Consider the following 22,221-nt stretch of genomic DNA (forward strand, 5'->3'; position numbering starts at 1 on the left):
CCTCACCCTCTCTCATATCCCACCAACAAAGAAAGATAGAAAGAAAGAAAACTTATGAGGAACCAAAACTACTTGTTAGTTTGGTTCTTTTTAGGTGTTTTTGTGTTGACTTTGAATAGTGCTCATCATGTTTTAGCCCAAGAATACATAAGATTGGGGAAACATAAACATGGACATGATCAGATGCAACAAATGGAACAGCCATTATCAAGTATTCAAATCCACAAGACTGTTCTTGCTCTAAGTACACATGCCTCCATTCAAGTTGCAGGATCTAATATTCTTGGCCTTACGGTAATATTTATATGAATATCTTCATTCTACAGCACCAATAGTTTCTTGTTAATAATTTCTCCCTGTTTTTCTCGATCTTTCAGTACTCCCTCTGGCACAATTTATGCGACACACTTTTTTTTTAGTCTATTCGAAAAAGAATATTATATTTCTATATTTAAAAATATTTAACTTTTTGAAATAATTCTGTACACAAATATCGACATTTATTTTGAATCGGATTTCAAAAAGCTTTTCCTTTTTTTCTAAAATTCCATGCCTAATTAAGTGATGTAACATAATTTGAGGTGGAGGGAGCATTATTTTATTGAAGTATTTTGGAGACAGAAATTTCGTTAAAAGGGTTGAAGAGTATATTTTATCTGTATACAAAAATAATTGTTCAACGTGTAGGTCCGTTATGGATTAAAGCGGGTTTAGATAAAGCGATACACATTAAGAATTCAAATTTTCCCTCCGTCTCAATTTATATGGTAGAAAGTATTTTATTTTGGGATAAATTTATATCTTATCTAAATAATACAAAAATGTCACCTTTTCGTATATTTTTTAAATATTTTAGATGATATAAAATAATCGATAATGGAATAAATTAGTCCCGAGATTATAATCCCGGGATAACTTTAACTATCTACCAAACGACCCCTAAGAATTCAAATGCTCCCTCTTCACCGATTTATATAAATTTGTCTTTAAAAGTCGCATTTTTTAAAAATATTTTAACTTAATGAGATAATTTAAAGTCACACAAATATCTAAAATTTATTTTGGATCATAAATTTTAAAAGTCCCTTTTTTTTTTAAATTTTATGTCTAGTCAAATGATGTCACATAAATTAAAATGGAAAGAGTAACTAATTTCAACTTATTTGGCACTGAGGCCTTGATTTTTTTCTCCTCACCCTCTTCCCCCAACCCATCCAATAAAAAATAAAAAAAAACAAAGCATACAGAACACTCTGATAGGGACTGCTTCTTGAATCTTATTCTTGGAATTATTTTGATGATGTTGTGCTTGGATTTTGGTGGGGCTAAGAGCCGAAATGTGCCTTTTGTTGACTCCGCAACTTAAATGATCCAAAAATTAACATTTGAGATTAAAATAACCCATTAAAAAAAATGATAAAATTATCTTTTGCGCACTAAATTAATGCGAATGGCTAAATCTATACTTTTCAGTTAGGATTACAACATTAATTTAGCGCAAAAGAATTAAGCTCGCAAATTTAATAAAACGCCCCACTCTTGTGCAATTTCAAAGTTTGAAAATTTCACCTTTTTTTCATACTTTGATCAAAGATTAGTCATGTTTTAAAATTCCAAAATATCAATATTTTATATAAAACTTGATATCTTTTTTTGCGGACAATAATGCTGGCTCATTACATCACGTATACGTAAACGTTTGAATCATCGTTTTAGGGGTTGTAAAGTGTCCCGAAGTAAGTTTTGTTTGTTTTGGAAACTTATTATCTTTAGGTTTAAGTTTTTTTATTCTATAAGGTTTTGATTTAAGCGTTTTATTATTTAGTCAAGGCATTACTTTATTTTGAATATGTCGAGATTTTTTCATAATTAATTTAGGACGTCGTACGAGTTATTAATAAACGATAATAAAGACTAAGATAACTATTTGTCACTAAGAAAATAATACCAAAAAAAATATATATAATATTAACATAAAATTTTAGCGATATATTTTATTTTAGCGTGTTATTTTTTAGTTAATGCGTAACTTTTTTTTTTTTTTAAATAATTAGTTTAGGATGTCACGTGAGTTAGTTATAAACGATAACAAAGAGTAAAATAAGATTTATCATTAAGAAATAGATACACAAAAAATATACTTAATTTTTACTTAAATCATGCATCATACACCCATAATATATCTAATGTATTCTCATAATACCTTCTCAATGCTCCCGCCTAGATTTGATCCCTGGTGGTTGGGATAAAAAAGAGATGGCTAAACCACCAAGCCAAGTTTGTGAAAGTGACAACATAGACATTTTTTATTATTTATAAAGTTCACTAATGCCATCTAACTTGTTTTCATAAATTGAATTTCGAACCTTGAAATTGACATTCAAAACATCATTACCATGAGATTATTATCTTCAAATATATTTTATATCACTAGATTTTTACTAAAGATGTGAAAATTGTGCACCAGTTTGGGGCAAAATTCAAATTGAATGGGATAAAGGACGTTTTTCTAAAAACTAGCCAGGCCAAACCGCCTCACGATGTTTGCGCGGCTAGATCTCGGAAAAATACGCAAAATCATAAAAAAAATCGCGTAAATCGGACGTCCGAGCGCAAAGTTATGACTGTTTAAAGTTTCACCAATTTACAACTACTTTTTCTCCCTATACTCATTATTTGATAATTTTATCTTATTTTTATAACTACTTAAGTCTATTGGATAAAAAATTTATGGGACTTGCGTAACGCATTAATTTGCTGCGTTATTCAAACAATTTTTTTTAATAACGCAATAAATTACTGTGCTATAAAATAAAACACTTAAACCTAAAGATAACAAGTTTCTAAACAAACAAAACTTACTTCAGGGCATTTTACAACCCCTAAAACGACGATCCAAACGTTTATGTATACTTGATATATTGAGTCTACATTATTGTTAGCTAAAAAAGATATCAGTCTATATAAAATATTGATATTCTGGCGTTTTGAAACATGACTAATCTTTGGTCAAAGCATGAAAAAAACGTGAAATTTTCAAACTTTAAAATTGCACAAGGGTGGGGCATTTTATTAAATTTGCAGTTTAGTCCATTTGCGCACTAAATTAGTCCGTAATGTAACTTAATCGAAAAAGTCGGTTTATATGCAATTTACTAATTTAGTGCGCAAAAGGTAGTTTTATCACTTTTTTTAATGGGTTATTTTGGTCTCAAATATTAGATTTTGGGTCATTTAAGTTGCGGACTCGCCTTTTGTTTCTCAAAAGTTAATACCTTTCAAATTTTCAACATGTTTCATGATTGTAATAAATTATTTGGGATATTTTGATAGACTCTCCTCAGTTTTGGCCTTATCACACTCACTTCCGTTGTGGTTTACGATATTACGCTTGCCTCTCTTATTTTAATTTATTTGTAACAATTCTTTTAATATCATTTTATTAATATAAAAAAGTGATAACCGGACTATTTTGCCCTTACTAATGTATTCTTTGTTTAAATCATTTTTGTAAACATCTTTTTTTCAAATTTAGTGCGTGGCTCCAGCGTGTGTAATGAATCCTCCATCTTGACTAATTAAATCCAATCTATACCTAATGAGCTTAAACATCCAGAATTTATAATTAAAAACATCAGATTGTTTGAGTTCTGCTCTTATCTTTGGCCTAATTATTGCCTTTGAACCAATTAGTAAGAAGAAATATATGGAGTTTTGCTTCAAAAATGTGGAAGTGGCTCTCTTAGGCTTTTGCATACGTTAAAACTCATGTAATAGAAATTCAAAGCAGAAGAGGAAATGTCCTTTTGTGAACATTTTAGTTTGTTAATTTACTAATGTTTTATCAAGTAGCTGAGCTTTTTTATCAAGACATATAATCAAGTAGGAACTTAGTAGCTCAGTTGGACCTGAACTTTCACCTTGTCGGTGAGAGTTCGAATCCCCCACATTGTAAACTCCTCCCCATTTCTCCTTTCCCTACCCCTATGTAATAAAAAAAGGGGATGGATCCACGCACTAAATTTGAAAAAAAAAATGTTTACAAAATTAATGAATTAAACAAAGAATACATCAGTAAGGGCAAAATAGTCCGGTTATAATTTTTTTATATTAATAAAATGATATTAAAAGAACTGTTACAAATAAATTAGAATAAGGAAGGTAAGCGTTATATCGTAAAACCAAAAGGTGGCGAGTGTGACAAAGTCAAATCTGAATTGAGGTGTCTAAATTTGACAAAGATGATTGGACAGGGTATCACGGCTATATACCCATGTTTGACTCTTTCATAAGATTCTTAGCCATTCAAAAATATTGTACTGAGTACTATTTTAGTACTCTAGTATTGTTTCACGTTACATATTTTTCTTTTAATTGTTCAAAAAGAGTAATACCTTTTTATAATAAAAGTAATTTAACTTTAATTTTTTCATATAATTTTATAATGTGTATGATATGCTTTAAATCACAAGTTTTAAATATTTCTTTATTATTAAACTCTTTCTCTAGTTAAACATTATCATATAAAATTGAGACGGAGAGAGTATATTTTAAATCTAAAATAAAATAAAAAAAATAACTCTATACTATTTTCTTAAACAAGGAATTAAAAGGATAAAGAATAAAAGGTGAAAAGATCAAGAAAGGAATAAAAGAAAATCATTCTTTCCCTTTATTTTTTTCATTCATTCTTCTCGTTGCACTAAATTATTTAAATAGCTTCGAATGAAAAATAAGTAAATTTGTCAGCTTTATTCTCTGTTCCTCTGACTTACCAAACAAGGTGCATAAAATATTCATAATATTCGTTCATTTTTCTTCCTCTTTTTTTTTTTTTTTTTTTTTTTTTTGTAGTGGAATTATAATTTGTGAATTTTGGATGATAATATGTAGGGTGAAGATGCTGAATGGGTTACGCTAAAACTTCAGAATGCACATCCCACAAATGATGATTGGGTTGGAGTATTTTCTCCTGCAAAGTTCAAGTAAATCTCTTTCCCTTTGGATACTCCAATCATCTTTTTTTTTACCAAAAAAAAAATAAAAAAATATTGATAGATAATTCATAAAATATGAAAAATTACACAAGTTTGATTTACAAAGTTCCTATATGCCTTATTTGTTTTTTCTGCTTTTCGAGTGTCAATTTACTTGATTTTCAAAGTTAAATCAGATTACTAATATATATGAAATAAGGCATAATGCTACCTCCGTTAAATATTAATCCTTTTAAAAGATTTTTGCACATATATTAAAACGGACGTTTAAAAAATTATGCATAAGAATCATTTGAGAAGCATAAGAATCATTTGAGAAGCAAAAGAATATTTTTTTAAAATTATTTTTCCATCTCTCTTTGAACGTCTTACTCAATCACACTTCACTAATTGAGATATTCTTCTTAGCCACAGTAATCACATGACATGATTTTTTTTTTTTTAACGTCAAATACTTTAAAACATAATTTATCAAAAAGTTTTTCTATTCCTGCATGAAGATATCCATTTTGATGAAGAAAAAGCTTATAAGTATTGAGAACATAGCGCCAGTTTGGCTTAGCTTATAAGTTGTTAAAAACCGTTTTTTAAATTTTTTTTGAGTGTTTAGGTAGAATTTATAAGTCGTTATGTCTTAAAATAAACTCAAAAAAATTAGTTGTTTGAACTTAGAATTTTAAAAAAAGCAACAAAATGAGTCAAGTATTTAACTTATTTTTTTTTTATGTTCTTTTTTAAACCCATCCAAACAGGCTCATACAATGTTCTTTCTTTAATTCCGGAAAGTGTGGATTAATAAAATTTTAAATTCAAGTTTAACTATAACCAAAAAGGAAATGTGAAAAGAAAAGGTCACGACCCAAGCTACTGACTACCAATAAGGGTTTGTGGCAGAGTGGCGAATATTCCTTCATTTCGAGCCTTACTGGTACGAATTTACTTTTGTTAGGAGCACTTTGTCTTATAATATAAAAAATTTCGTCATGAATTCAAATTTAATCGAGTCCAACACAAATAACGGGCACCAGTGGGGACCAAACATATACCCACGATAGTGACTTCTATATAAATAAACACTAATTTTAGAATTTTGTCCCTAGGGTCCACCTTAAGTTGATTTTCTTAGCATCTACAAGCCTAGCCCTAGGCCATACCTACCAAATATAAGCAGTAAAAGATAGAAAAAGATAGGTGTCCCTTGGGTCTAATTGATGACTTCATATGCATTTTAATACTTATTATGTCGATATCGTAATTGATAACTCCATCTTTAATCTCTTTCACGTGTCCATTATCTTTTTGTGTCAATTTTACTTTTTGCTAGCATTATTCTCTGGATATACCGTCTTGCTACACGTGCATCAATTATTGTGTATATTTGCGTTATAAAATTTTATTTTTAGGGATGAAGTATTTTTATTAAAGATGGTTTCATTATAGTGGTTCAATCTGAGATATTTCAATTTTAAATTTAATTCATATTTTTAACTGTACAATTAGGTGTACATTTTAATCCTATGAAAGATCTGAGGTCCTCTTGCTATAGTCAAATTATGAGTTTAGAATTTAATTGAAGATTTTGATTTAATGGTTCAATCTTTTAGTTCTTACTTTAAACTCGTTACACTCTTAAAATTATGTGCTTAGAATTCATTAGTATTAAAATCTTAATAAACTCCTTCACGAAAATGTTGAACAAATAAGTAGGTTTTTGGACATAAATATTTTGTTGAAACTTGAAAAAAATCGAAAAAATGATACTTGAAAACTAAAGTTATTAATGACAAATCAGTTCACTGTATAATCAAATAACATTTTAAATTTTCTTTTTAAAACAATATGTATATTTCTATGTACAAACGACTCCTTGTATTCAGGGGCGGAGGTAGGTTGAACCCCCTCGGCTTCTCCGTATATTTACTTTCTTATATTTTTAAACCCCTTAATAGAAATTCTGGTTTCGTCACTGCTTGTATTGTCCATCCACTACTGATATGTCTTCTTCATCTGGTCCACTAGATCCCCCAATAATTTAGATATTGAATTAAAAATAAAATAAAATGAAAGTGCATGTGCTCCAAAAATAATAAAAGCTACAGATTAAGACAAGAAAAACATAATTATATTTAGCCAACCAAAAAGAGGAAACACCCAAAAATAAAAACAATAATTGACGTAGGAGCGCACTAGGCCACTTATGAGTTATGTTCCATCTTTCTCTTTTACTTCTTATTTTAATCATTTGTTTTTTTGTTGGTAACATCTTGTGAGAATCAACAGTATTCATATTTATTTTTCACGTGAGTTACCCTATTTACGCGATCTTCAGGGTATGTAATTACTATCCTAATAATTACACAACCAAGTAGTCACATCTTAATATCAAACATTCAAGATAATACTTACACAATATAATTATTATAATGATCTGTTTGTTTGTCATAACATAATTAAAATGTAAACTCTAATGTTATGTTTGATTATACAAGTATAATTACATGCTTGATGTTCTTATATTTTAAATAAAAGCCGATTATAAGAAATTAAATAAAAAATTTCCAGATAAACATATAAACACATTTTAATGTGTAAACAAATGTGTATTCAAAGAATCTCAAAAAGTCATTTGGTAAATACAACATTCTTTACATCCCTCCTGAAAATTGGAGATTTTAGTTGCTCCCTCAATTACATTCATTTTCATGCTGACCAAGTGTCAAAAAAGCATGCAAATTATATAACTACACCTAATTACGTCCAAAATCATTTATAATGTTATGTCGCTTTCCAAACATGTCAAAAGTTAGTTTTTGAAAATAAAATTAAAACAAATATGTGATCTAAATAAACCCAAATTGTTTTTTTTTTTAAATCTAACAAGCAAATGTTTCAATTGCAGTGAATCCATTTGTCCCCCAGTTACCATAGATGAACAACAATTTGGAGCTCCATTTTTGTGTACTGCCCCCTTAAAGGTATGTCCAACAACTAATTGTACTTCCAATGAATCTTGATATACTGTATGTTTTTTCTATTGTCCCAAATCAGTGTGAATTCTTTTGTCTTCCAAAAACTTATCTTGCAAAGAATACAGACATGTTAAAATAATACTCCACTCGTTTCGGTTTATGTGGCAACATTTATTGATAAAAACCGTCACTATAATTAATTTTGGCATAATACATAAATAGATAGAGGCGAATCTAGGATTTCATGAGGATGGGTTCACCATTGCTTTAAGATAAGATATAAAATTTTATAGTGACATCGACTTCTCGTTGTCGATTATCCCATTGCTTTTTGGGACTTGGTATAGTTAGAAATAAAGGAAAGAAAAGTCATCTAATGCAATATAAAATAAAAACACGTTTTTTACTTGGTTAATAATATAAAAAGGAAGGTCAAAAGGCAGCTTTAGAAAATAATAGCAAAAACGTGCAGGAGCTGGGGATTGAACCCGTGATCTTGAGGATGTAAAACATAGCCTTTACCCAGTGCTCCACTCAGCCTATTTTAACCATGTGTTCCTTTAGTTAATATTAAATATATTTTCAGAATTATACACATAATATATCGAGTTTAATTGAGTGACCATGTGTTCACGTGATCCAAAATTTATGCATAAATTCACCCCTGCAGGTAATAACTAAGGGATTGGACTAAATTAGGTAAACTACATCACATATGGGTATTAGGCTGTAATTATTTCAATATTAAATTAGTTTAATAAACTATTATGATCGTTGTGTCACAGTACTCTAATAGAAATATAGAGCGTGTCTCAAACTATGCGACCCCAAATCTCGTAATCTATTTGTATTTGGAATCAAAAGTTGTAGAGTCATTTGAACTTTTGCCCCCTATCTCGTGCTGGTCTTTAAATTTGCCCCTCAAATAAAAACGTTTTTTACTTGTACTAATAACTAATAATATAAAAAGACTTGTAATAACTAATAATATAAAAAGGAAGGTGAAAAGGTAACTTTAAAAAATTATAGCAAAAATTTAAAAAGTTGCACGGGCGGAAGATTGAACCCGCGATCTTGAGAATACAAATATAACCTCTGACCAGTGCTCCACTCAGCCTATTTGGACCATGTGTTCACTTAGTTAATATTAGATATATTTTCGGAATTGTACACATAATATATCGAGATTAGTCGAGTGACCATGTGTTCACGTGACCCAAAAAATACACACAAATTCGCCCCTGTAAATAGACATCTTAACTCGGCCTCAACTGACAACTAAATACTCAAACTTAAACACCTCAACTCGTCCCCAGTGTGTCTTGCAGACACCCGATGCTGACGTGACACATGAATTTTGAAGGTGTCTAGATGATCATTTTGTAAGTTGGAGTGTTCAACGGACATAGTTGAGACGAGTTGAGGACTTGAGGTGTCTAGGTGATCAATTTGTAAGTTGGAGTGTTCAACTGACAGTTGAGGCCAAGTTTAAGTGTCTATCTATGTATTCTGCCAACAATTTTTACACCATCAAATCATCTTTACCTGTTGAAACATGTAACATAATTGTTTATACTGACGGTGTACAAAATTCAAACTCTTTCTTGTTTACTCCATTGGAAACAAAAAAAAAAAAATTTGACAACTTTCTAAATGTGGCAACAATTTTACTTAAAATTTTCAATTTTACCTCTAATGACAAGGTTTCTTGAATTTATGTAGGTATATTTGATTTTCTTTCTGTTGTTTTTTTTTACAGTTCAAATATGCAAATTACAACAATGCCAATTACACAAAGACTGGGAAGACTTCACTGAAATTCCGTTTAATTAACCAGCGTGGGGATTTCTCCTTTGCCTTCTTCTCTGGTGGTGTGGCAAATGTAATTCTATTTCTCATATTCTCAAAATTATATATGATGCTTCCCCAGACATATTTTTTGTTGTTGGTATAATTGACTTTTGTTACTGTCGTATCTGTGTTGAATCCTCCAAAAATGCACTACTTTTTAGAGGATCTGACACGCACCTGTCGGCATTTTTGAGTCGGAGCAACATAGTTTACAAGTACTTGAATTTGTAGAATATGTATTACTTCATGCTAATGATCATTATGATATGTGTTTGTCCTATTTTTTTTTTAAAGTAACTTTGATGAAACTTGGATAATGGACTAAAGATTCATGTGTGTTACAGCCTAAGTTGATAGGCATCTCAAATTCCATTTCATTTGTCAATCCGAAAGCGCCTCTTTATCCGCGTCTTGCTCTTGGGAAGTCATGGGATATAGTAAGTTTTTTTCTTGCTATGCATCTTTGAATTCTTTATCTGAAGATACATTTGTGCTTTACGAACTTATATGTTATAATGTTACATGGGCGTCAATATCAATATTGATTGTAGTAGTGTGTCGAGGTAATCAATTCCTTAATTTGGAGAACAAGTTGGTTTGATTCGTTATTTTGAATCCCCTTGTCCTGTTCTGTCACTGATGGAAAATTGGAGATTCGTGTTTACTTGTCAAGCATCTAGTATCAAATTATGAGATTAACTTATGCCTTTTTTCTCCTAGATGACGGTTACTTGGACGAGTGGTTACAACATAGACGAGGCTGTTCCATTCGTCGAATGGGGTTGGAAGGGCCAGGAGCAAAAGCGTTCCCCGGCAGGGACGTTGACATTTCACCGGAACAGCATGTGTGGTATGAGGACTTTCATTATTCGACTCTTTTGATCAGTTGTAAAAAAATGCTTGCCTTATGTCCAATTTTTCATATATATTTTTCCTCTTCTTCTCTCATACATGTATTGTATGATGATGATATGAAATGAGATTAAATGATGAAGTCGGGATTCATATAGCCGGCCCCAACTTGTTGGGACTGAGGGGTAGTTGTTGTTGTTCTTCTTATACATGTATTCTGATTCAAGTCGAAGATAGAGTAGGAGAGGGTAAAATTGTTGAATCGATTTAAGTATTATGCTATTCATTTTGCATTTCATACTGAATAATGTTATGAATGCCTTTGTAGGAACACCGGCAAGAACTGTGGGCTGGCGCGATCCTGGATTCATACATACAAGTTTCCTGAAAGACTTGTGGCCAAACATGGTGTAAGTTTTTCTAGTGGACTGTTTCTCTAGCAGCAACTTACTTCATCGTTGACATGTCACACCCCGTTTTGAGCACTTATTTTGTCAAATTTCAGGTACACATACAAGTTGGGTCACATGGTAAACAATGGTTCAATCGTTTGGAGCAAGCAATATTCATTTAAATCTCCTCCTTTTCCAGGGCAAGAGTCATTGCAACGTATTGTGATATTTGGAGATATGGGGAAGGTAATCTACTCACTAACAGTGTCAGTATCAGTTGTTCTAACACAATATCAAATCTTTTGTAGCTTTCTTTCTAAACGTTGAAGAATGTGGCTTTCCCATAACAATTCTTTTAATTGGTTTTGTTGTTTCAGCAAGAGCGTGATGGTTCAAATGAATATGCTAATTATCAGCCTGGCTCACTTATGACAACTGACACCCTTGTTAAGGACCTTGATAACATTGACGCAGTTTTCCTTATCGGAGATCTGCCCTACGCAAACGGATATATCTCACAATGGGACCAATTTACAGCGCAAGTAGAGCCAATAACATCGAGAGTACCTTTCATGATTGCAAGGTCTGTTCATCATCAAGATTTCCTTCGTGATTGTGGATAGTATTTTGCATTTCACATAGTTCTTGTTCTAACTGTCTGCAAAAAAAAAAAAAAAAAATTGTTGTTGCAGTGGTAATCATGAAAGAACTTGGGAGAACAGTGGATCATTATACACTGGTCTGGACTCGGGTGGAGAATGTGGTGTACCAGCTGAGACATTATACTATGTTCCAGCAGAAAACAGGGCTAAGTTCTGGTATGTGATTCTTGTAAAACACACCTATTCACATTGCTCGTGATAACAATATGTGGAAAGATTATAAGAGCATTGTGTAGGGAAAAAGGGAACTTTAAAAATCATGTATATCTGTGGTTTTGAACTTGATGACATGATTCCACCGCCGTCTCAGCAATTGTATTCTTGTTCAATTTCTCTACGTTCATATTCTTGATATGATCCTTTCTTTAATAAAATATGCACTTTAGTTACAATTTGTGCGTAAAGCTAGGATAGACCTTTGGTGCTTTCCTATGATTGTCTCATTTGACAACACTGCTAAGAAAGTCTAAAACATTATCCCTTCTGTAATTAAGAAACATCATTGTCTTGTTAGAGATTTCACTTCTATATTAAATCCGATTTGTCATTATTGTAAGGCAGAGGGGAATCATTAAGGTTCTTTTCGACTTCAAAATCACCTTAAATTTGCAATAGAAGATTCAGTATTGTATCAGCTGGCACTAGAACAGGATTTCTACTTTAGCTTCGCTTTGATTATTCTATATATTCATCGCTGAATCGACTTGCCCTATGAACAAGTTAAAATCCTAAAATATTTCTGATGCTCAAGTCCTTGAGAAGACTGCTGCCTTCATTTAATCAACGTGTCGATTTTCATATGAAGTGTGTGTGTTATTGACAGGTATGCAGCTGATTATGGCATGTTCCATTTCTGCATAGCAGACACTGAACATGATTGGAGAGAGGGATCTGAACAATACAAGTTCATCGAGCAATGCTTTGCGTCAGCCAATAGACATAAACAACCTTGGTTGATTTTTGCTGCTCATCGTGTTCTTGGTTACTCGTCCAATGAATGGTATGCTAATGAAGGCTCATTTGAAGAGCCCATGGGAAGGGAGCATTTGCAAAAGCTCTGGCAAAAGTATAAGGTTGATATGGCATTCTTCGGGCACGTCCATAACTATGAAAGAGTTTGTCCAATTTACCAGGTATGCATTATATTTCTAGACATAAAGTAAGTATTATAGGACTATGATTGATTTAGACAAACTTGTGTTTTACATGGGGACTGTCGGGTAAATTCAATATAATAGACGCCCGTTGGCATTCCAACCTTCCTTCTCCTTTCAGGGCCTATCGGAAAGAGAATCCAATACTTCTTGGTCGTGAATATCTGAACTGGTTGTTTGTTGTTCAAGAATTCTTGTTTAGGCAGTTCATACCATCCAAACATAGTGTTTTGATCTTGGAAGAATTTGCCTAATTTTCACTCGTTTTCACAATATCTACTAATTTCGAATCTACTTGATCTTACACATTTTCTTATAGTTAACATAATTCAATTAGTCACGAAATATTCACTACTCCTTTTGGTCTTCTATTCATTCTAGATATAGTAGAATTCATCTTTATGCTTTTCTCCTTGTGGCATTTTCTATGCCGTTGTCCTTATTGTACGTGTATATGTACAGTAAATATAGCGGTACTTGTTTTCATGATTTTAGTAATTTAACCTTTAGTATAGAACGCATCACTCATATCTTCATATTATTAACAATAAGATTAACTTGATGATGAGTTTGGATAGCCACCTCGAGTTAACTTTTTGTTGAAACTATAAATCTTTCCTACTAAACATGCACAGTCCTTCAACCCTATAAGAACTAAAATTTGCAGCAATAGTGGAGATGATACTGTTATTTCACTCAAATATATATTTGAAAACCACTTAATTTTTATTGTTTGTCAAATTGTTGTATGGACAGAATCAATGTGTGAACAAGGAGACATCACACTACTCGGGCGTAGTGAACGGAACAATTCATGTTGTTGCTGGTGGAGGAGGAAGTCATCTGAATACATTCACCACCATTAACACCACATGGAGTGTGTTCAAAGATTACGACTATGGATTTGTCAAACTTACAGCATTTAACCAGTCTTCCCTTCTCTTCGAGTACAAGAAGAGCAAAGATGGTAAAGTGTATGATTCTTTTACAATCTCAAGGGACTATAAGGATGTCTTAGCTTGTGTCCATGATGGCTGTGAACCAACTACGTTGGCTAGTTAAACTCATGCGTCTAGAGAAGTGTATGTACCTTTAAGTTGTTCTTTCTTTTTTGGTTTAACCGACTGGTACCTGAAGCCTGGCACAGCTAATCTGGATTCGCGCTGAGTAAATCCACTAAAGGGCTAAAGAGTACTTTCAAGTTGGTTCTAGAGCTAGTAGTATTCAGATCTTGTATTTTTTTTTCTCTCATTATGTTTCTTTTGGCTTTCATATTGCCTCTTTTTAAGTGGATGTAAACTATCAGTGTTTTTTTTTTTTTTTTTTTTAATTTCGAAATAAAGAGGAGGGGCATGTAATTGAGGGAAGTAATGGATTTATCTTGTCCAAAAGTGAAAAGAACATTTGCAAGTTAGTTGTCATTTTTTTTTTCTTTTTGAGCCATATGATTAAACTCCAGGAAATTATACGCAATGATCTTGGAAATGAGTGGTCTTGAACTTTTGATCTCCGCTTGCCCTATAGGCAAATATTCAAGGTCAAACGTGCAACTTGTTAAACTTGAAGTTTTACCCATGGAACAAAGGGGCCAAAAGTTTAGGACCATTCACCTCTAAAGACATACATGTAAATCGCCCAAGGAGCTTGTTCTAGATGGATATAACAAACTTACAAACTTCCGCTAAAAGGATAAAATTTGTATGAGTATCTTCTCAAAAAAAAAAAAATATATGATTGGAAAATATTTAGTGAAAAGTATTTTCCATTAGGATGCCATTCAACTTTAAAGTTTATCACATAAAAATTACTTTCTATGTTTTATCACATAAAAGTTATTTAACTTTAAAGTTTATCACACAAAAGTCATTTTTCTATTGTGTTGTCACATAAAAGTTATCCAATTTTGACCAAGTTAACTAAAAAAGTAAATTCTACCAGGATTATTTTGTACCGGAAATATGACGGCACTCCAAAATAAGTTAATTACATTCCGGAATAATTTTAGAAACCTCCTCATGCTTACAAAAGACGACAACATTTCTGGAAGGAAAATATATCTGGAGGAAGTGGGGATGGGATAGTCAAAGGGTGGGGGTTGGGGGCGTTGGATGGGTCAGGAGGAGACAATGAACTTCGAACATGACCACTTATAGAACTAGTTTTCCGTGCTTTCATTAGGAAAATTATTTTCCTCATTTTTAAGGTAACTTGTTTTCTTAGAGAAAATGATTTCCAAAATACATTGACCAACCGAATATGGGAAAATTGAAAACATTTTCTTCCATACCAAACACACCCAAGAGGTATACCAAAATTCTCATTGAAAAGGTGAGTAAACTAGTTAAAGAAACAAAATAGTTTATTTCAAAGAACAATTTTTAGAGCCAATTAAATTGTAAAAAGAACCACCGTAAATGAACGAGTCAAAAAAACAGATTCGAGTATAGTGGTAATTAATAACTGTCTAGTATCCACAACTTAAATAGTGGCAATTAGTCAATTACCTCATCCTAATTAAGTTCCCCCGATTTCTAGTATTATCTTTTCATTTTAGAGTTTACTAATTTTGCAAGTTCAAATTCTTGATTTGTGGCTACTTTAAGTTAAAATTTGAATTAAGATCATATGATTCCAAGATCTGATTTGAGAAAAATTTAAACTTGTTCACATATTTTAACTGACCATAGTAAATCGTGGCTCAGCACAAGCGGAGACAAGGTAGAGAATTAATAGGAAAAAATCATTGTTGATATGTACAACATCCATTAATGAGCTCTTATCAATAAGGGAAAGAAGAAAGAAAACAAAAAAGGAAAAACAAACCAATGCATGAGAAGGAAAAAATTATTGGTTTCGAAAGAATATTTTGTAGCTAATGCCTAATAGAAGGGGAGAATTACATAAAAGGAGAGAAGACAATTTCACTACCAACTAGAATAAAAACCAAGTCATGAGGTATATACCTCTACTTAAGCCCCTCTACTTGTTGGTGCAGAGTCTCAAAGAAATGTTAGAAATGTAACCTTTGTTTCTTAGAAGAGGAGCAACTGGCTTCATTCGTCGCGGAATCATGGTGTTCACTCCTACTTGTCCCAACGCGATGTTCTGTTGGTTCATCATTGTTTTCCCTCATTTGTAACAAGGCCTTAAGCTCAGCTTCATCTTTATACAACAAACGAAATACATACTCCTCCATTTCTCCAGAAAAAGATAACCTAATACGTCCATAGTCATTTGGTGTTTTTCCATTTGTCTTAGACGTATCCTATAATCAAACAAGAGGTACCATGAAAAAACTTATAGTAGATTTTGTACTACATTTGTGAAGGTAGGAAAATTTTATTTTGTGGGTCATCCACGACATCCCATCATCAGGTGAGGGAATCAAGTGAATTGTGATGTCAATTAAGTTGCCAGAGTAACATACAACAAATCCCAAGAAGCTATCACATACATACCAATTTTCAGGCAAATTGACTGAAACACTTTTATCCATTCCCTGATGGTGGAACCAACTTGGGATCTTATTCCCACCATGCACAATGCGAAACAATCTCTGTGACAAGGAATCTTTAGCAAAGATGTCGGAAACGATATCCTGAGACAAGAAATGTGGAAATGAAATATACATCGAATTTAGATCCCTCATCACACTATCTAGCATGTGAATCTCCGGCTCCACTTTCGTGCTTCTGAGGATTTTAGGAATTTTTTCTAAACTAGAGCAATCCTGCAAACACAGATCGCGAAGAAAATCAATGCATAGACCTGGAAACCTCTTAAGCTGTACACAATTAGTCAATATTAATCTGCGGAGCTTTTTGAAAGATCCTAGGGAATGATGAGCCTCTTCAAGATTCATACAATTTGACAGATCCAAAGTCATCAAATTTGGCATCCCCGTGTCATCTGGCAACTCTTTAAGCTTCTTGCAATCTCTGAAGTCCAAGAATTGAAGATCACCAAGTTGGGCCAAGCTTTGCGGCAAATGCTCAAAATTATTTCCACTAAGATCTAACTTTTGCAAAGAGTATAAGCATCCAATGTCTTCCGAAAGTCCTCCATCTATTAAATTGCAGTAACTGAGATCCAGACTTTCCAATGAGCGTAATCCATTAGCCACTGGAGGGAACAGAAAGCACACCCCATCTTCGAGGCCTGTTTCTGATTCTTCTCTTGTAAAACTCACGAATTTAAGCTTGTTCAAACGGGCAATGAAAAGGGGAGGTTGTGAGATTAGAGTATCTCCAGCACAAAGCTGGTCCAAGTTTTCTAAATCCCCTATCTCTTCTGGAAAGCTTTCAAGTTTTGAGCAATAAGACACATCTAGATGCACCAAGCTTTCCAACATACCAATGGTGCTTGGAAGAGCTACAAGGTCTTTCAAATATCTCAAATCTAGCTTAGTAATATGAGTTTGGTACAAAATAGATAAGGGTAGTTCCCTTATCCAGTGTATTGAATGCAAAGCTCTAACCCCGGATGCATTTTTCCGAGCATTTCTGGAAATTTTTCTAAACTGGAGCAACCATCTAGATACAGATTTTCAAGAGATTCCATGTTAACACATGGAAACCTCTTAAGGCTTTCACAATCACGCAAATTTAACTCTATGAGTTCTCTGCAATATCCCAGGGAACCATGAACCTTCTCAAGATTACTACATTCCTCCAGATACAAATACAACAAATTTGGCATCCTCGTGAAATCTGGTGTTCGCATCAGGCTTGTACAGCCGCTCAGGGGCGGATCTACTTGGGGGCCAGGGTGTTCACCCGAACACCCTCGGCGAAAAATTATAGTGTATATATGGGGTAAATTTTCTGTGTTTATGTGCATATATTAACTTTTGAACACCCTTGGCAAAAAATTACAGTGTATATTTAACTTCTTCTTTTTCCGAACACCCTGAATGAAAATTCGGAATCTGCCACTGCAGCCGCTGAGATTTAGCATCGTTAGAGACGGCAAATACTGATTAAAACACAGAAAGAATGAGATAGAAAAACAGGAACAACTAGGTAATAAAGGTGTTATCATAAAAATATGGTGCTCCCCAGGATTCCGATAATAAAAAATTTGGCTGGTGGAGCTATGTATGATTATAGAAACTATAGCGTTTTGAAGATTTTTATATGGGAACTACATGTTCAGAAACTAGAAAAAAATTATTATAAATGAGAGATGTTGTTAAAACTTATATTAAGATGATTGAAGAAAACTCTAGCCATAGAGCAAAGTGTTTGACTCTGTAAAGAAGTCTAATATAAAATGAGAAAAGCAAAGTGTTAAACTCTGAAGCAATGTAGAAAGCTTAAACAATATACCATTTAGAAAATGTAAGAAAGATTGAAGAAAACATTACAAAAAGATGTATATGTATTATTCTAGAAAATAGGTGTACATAATGAACTCCTTTTCTTTCAATAAGTATTCATTCCATCCCAAGTTCCCAACTATGTGCAACCTAGGATGAGATTAAGATCTTACTAGGAAAATGTTGAATGAGTTAAAATGTTGATGGGAAGATTTGTAAATGGACATAAAGATCTTATAATAATCTAAGAACAACCTCAAATAATATATAACACATTAATTTAAGCTTTGGAATAACTAACTTTTTTCATGCAAGGACATGCATCATAATTGTAGGACAAGCCAAAATAGAAAGTATCTCAAATAATAAAGGCTGGAAGAATTAGTATTTGCTCATCACTGATGGACAAAGATAGTTAAATAGAAAAATAAAAATAAAACAAAATTTAACTATTATACCTTCGTTCCCCTCCATAAATGATGTAGTGAACTAGCCCCGAGATCAAGGTGAACAAGTCTTTTCGGTTCAAAATTTTCTGGTAATGACTCCCAAGGATAGTCATTCCAGACAAACCATCGCAAGCTATTGGGCAAGTATTCGATGGAGCCACCACGGGAACAGGAGCCTAAGCCATCATACCAAAACTTGTTCCGACATATGTGTAATATCCTAAGTCTTTTCATATTTTTCATGCACTCTTTGCTAAAGCGTAGGTTATTAAAATATTCTAAACAAATTGCTTCTACTGCCTTGGTCCCCTGGTAAAAAAGATCATTAGTCTACAAGGTATAACTTCAAACGTTGTATAAAATTTGCTTGACAATATGACTACTTTCTCGCTCCTCACAGTGCCAAATTTTGTGACGTTCCATGCTATTTATTGTTGAAACTTGAAGTCCTTTAAGTGCTAGCGATGTTAAAAAAGAATTTAAGGTAGGTCTTATTTAAGAAATGCTAATGTTACTTAAGAGATACTTTGTACAATTAATTTTGTAGTTCTATATTCTAATAATACATTTTTCTTAGAAGTTCTTCAGAGTCGAGCCTAAAAGTTCTTCATGCAGTGTTAGAACGAAATTGTAATTGAAACAGTACCAATAAATTGTAATTTTTTAAAAGACAAAAAATAATCATTTGGTAAAATGAATTCCTGATTGAGTTATTATGTACAAAATGTCATACTACAAATTTCAAGTTGTACCAAAGAATGAAATTGGATTGAGCAGATATAAGTGGCTCTAATTTACACTAGTTTCACGGCTTAATAACATAAGAAACACAAATTAGGAAGCATTAGGAAATTCTAAATGTTACTTTTGCTTCTCCTACTAAAGGAAACAACTAAAATGACTTACATGGAGAATATGAAGCAAGAGAAACAGATAACTGGAAATTGGAACTAACCCTATATGTCTTTGGATTATGAAAACTAGAATTGAATATTATCGCATTGTTTAGCCTACTTACTGTATTGTTGACCATCACTTCTTCGAAATCTTCAGCTAGCCATAATCTGCTACGTTCGCCCGGATCCTTTTGCATTTTCACTATATACTTACCCATATCTTGTATTAAGTCATGCATTTGAATCGTATCATGGTCAGAGATGAACACAAGAGATTTGTCCATTAGGACACGCAATCCTATATTAGGTCCAAAACCATAGTCCTCAAGAATTTCCTCGATGTAATACATACTTTTTCCTCGTAAGAAGCATGCTATATCTAGAAATACCTCTTGTTGTAAGGGCTCCAATCCATCATAACTAATTTTGAGTTTTTCAACAATTTCTGAATTAGAGGTAATTTTCATTTGCTCTATCGCACATCTCCAATTAGTTATGTCCCTCTTATGTAAGAAAGAACCCCACACTTTCAGGGCTAAAGGAAGGCCTTAGCATGATTTACTACCTCCAATATTAACTTCTCAAAACACACGTGTGGAACTTCTTCCTTAAAAGCATATTGATTGAACAATTGAATAGCTTCATCGTCAACTAGTGTAGGCACATCATATACTGCATCTTTCTTCCCTATCAAATGCTTGTCTCTAGCTGTTGCAATAATTCTACTGCCGTTGCCAAACCAACCAAGATCTCCAGCTAGGTAATCCAAATGGTCTCTGTGATCTATATCGTCAAGCACAACTAAAACCTTCTTAAAACGAAGTCTACAAGCCATCATGTGCCTTCCGTCCTCCTTATTATTCACGTAATTAGCGTTTTCCCTTAACAGTTCCGAGAGAAGGATATTTTGCAAAGAAAGCATTCCACATTTGTTTTCTTTAATATCCGCAATGAAAGAAGCAGCTTCAAATTGATACGAGAGTGTATCCAAAATGGCTCTTGCTATTGTTGTTTTACCAATTCCCCCCATGCCCCAGATCCATACAACCCGAACATCATTGTTTTCTATCTCTAGTCGGGATTTAAATATCTCTAAATGAGTGTTTATTCCCACAACATTTTGCAAATAAGATGGAGAAGTCTTACATAATTTGGACGAAATTTGGTCAATAACATGCCGAATACAGTTTGATTCAATCCTACAAAATATGAGAAGATTGCTGATATATATAGGTAAAGAAGTCAAGAACAAGAAGCATTTCACGAAGTAGAGTGCATAATTATGATAAAAGGACTAAGCATATAAATCAAACTCTTGAAGAACTAATCAACATATTATCTATGTAACAATGTCATTCAGTAATAAAATTAGTAGGAACTATATCCCTTCTTACTGATAGAAACATACACAATCAACTATCATTCTTTTTTCACAAGATATAAAACAAAAAAAAAACAAAAAAAATTAACGTATAAATGACAACCACTGAAATTAGATTGTGCATGCAAGTATTCTTAGCTCAAAAACAAATTGATCTAATTTCCTCCTTTTTTTGTTTTTATTTTGGTAAATATGATAAATTTATTTTGAGTAGATTCTTTGTTCTATAGTAGAATATGTATAGTCTTCACAGAAGCATCCACATTTGAATGGAAATTATTCCATTTTTTCTTCATTATAAGCAATCCTGTGTTGTTTAACTCACCCGTCACGGATATCACAGCCTTTGAGATTGGCTGCTTCAGTTAAAGCAGTCCTCCATCCTTTCACTTTCTGCATTCCCTCAACATCATCCTTACACTTTGTTTCATGTTTGTCAAAGGCTTTTGCAAAGCTCTCCCTCTGGTGTCGAACTTGTGCTGGATCCACATCATAGAAGACCGGTATGACAGTTTGTCCATATTGAGTCTTGCATTCCATGATCTTCACTAGTTCATCCAAGCACCACCTGGATGAAGCATAATTCTTTGAGAAAATGATAACGGCAACTTGAGACTCTTCGATAGCTTTCAAGAGTTCTTCTGAGATAGATGCGCCATGCTCTAGCCTTTTATCATCTTGAAAGGTGAATATTCCCCTATTTCTCAAGCCCTCATACAAGTGACCTGTAAATGTTTTGCGGGTATCTTCACCTCTAAAGCTTAGAAAGACATCGTACTTCCATCGAGGACACTGCCAAGACCTAGCAGAAGAAGAAGATGATGCCATGGATTCTGTTAATTATCTGGAAAAAAAAGATAACTCTTTGGATAGATTGTGGTTCTTGTAAGAGATGAATTGATGATATTATGGACTAAGTTATATATAGGAGATACGATAGGCTCTACTCCAGTTGAATGGAATAATCTGTTGGATCTAGTCAACTGATATATATAGTATGTATAACATTATATGTGGTACGTTTCCATTGAACATTAATAGAAGTAACATGAAATTTCTGTGAAGCTTCTTAAAATCTACTCCAGTTGATTAAAGTTATTGTTTATTGAGTTTACTTTGAACTGTATGTAATGGAATGTAATTAGGAAATTCCTTCAAACTTCAAAGACCACCCCCCCCCCCGGGCAAACCACCCCCTCCTTCCATTATAATATGTACATAATGGACAGCTAAAAGTACAAGCCGAGATATGAAGCTACAGCGAAAAGACTATGCCAGTTGAATAGAAAAAACTTCCCGAG

The 22,221-nt window shown here is 33.0% G+C and overlaps 1 protein-coding gene and 1 pseudogene across 1 annotated transcript; one reads left to right on the forward strand and one right to left on the reverse strand.

Annotated features, from left to right (window-relative positions):
• On the forward strand, positions 1–14,291 carry LOC132040784 (nucleotide pyrophosphatase/phosphodiesterase-like). The gene is made up of 13 exons (XM_059431457.1): positions 1–294; positions 4,894–4,985; positions 7,897–7,972; positions 9,726–9,848; positions 10,162–10,254; positions 10,538–10,667; positions 10,998–11,079; positions 11,175–11,307; positions 11,439–11,644; positions 11,754–11,879; positions 12,547–12,856; positions 13,634–13,959; positions 14,106–14,291. Exons 1-12 carry the CDS (start codon positions 55–57, stop codon positions 13,937–13,939), a joined length of 1,917 nt encoding a protein of 638 aa, XP_059287440.1. The 5' UTR covers positions 1–54; the 3' UTR covers positions 13,940–13,959; positions 14,106–14,291.
• A 1,390-nt stretch (positions 14,292–15,681) lies between these two features.
• LOC132040758 (TMV resistance protein N-like) lies at positions 15,682–21,786 on the reverse strand (annotated as a pseudogene).
• Positions 21,787–22,221: the final 435 nt, after the last annotated feature.

Source organism: Lycium ferocissimum, chromosome 12 (assembly GCF_029784015.1).
Source record: "Lycium ferocissimum isolate CSIRO_LF1 chromosome 12, AGI_CSIRO_Lferr_CH_V1, whole genome shotgun sequence".
Classification (NCBI taxonomy): domain Eukaryota; kingdom Viridiplantae; phylum Streptophyta; class Magnoliopsida; order Solanales; family Solanaceae; genus Lycium; species Lycium ferocissimum.

Coding starts and splice junctions, on each gene's coding strand:
- LOC132040784 (XM_059431457.1), top strand. CDS start 55: ATGAGGAACCAAAACTACTTGTTAGTTTGGTTCTTTTTAGGTGTTTTT. Junction 10,255..10,537: donor TTGGGAAGTCATGGGATATA/GTAAGTTTTTTT, acceptor TTTTTCTCCTAG/ATGACGGTTACTTGGACGAG. Junction 11,880..12,546: donor GAAAACAGGGCTAAGTTCTG/GTATGTGATTCT, acceptor TGTTATTGACAG/GTATGCAGCTGATTATGGCA.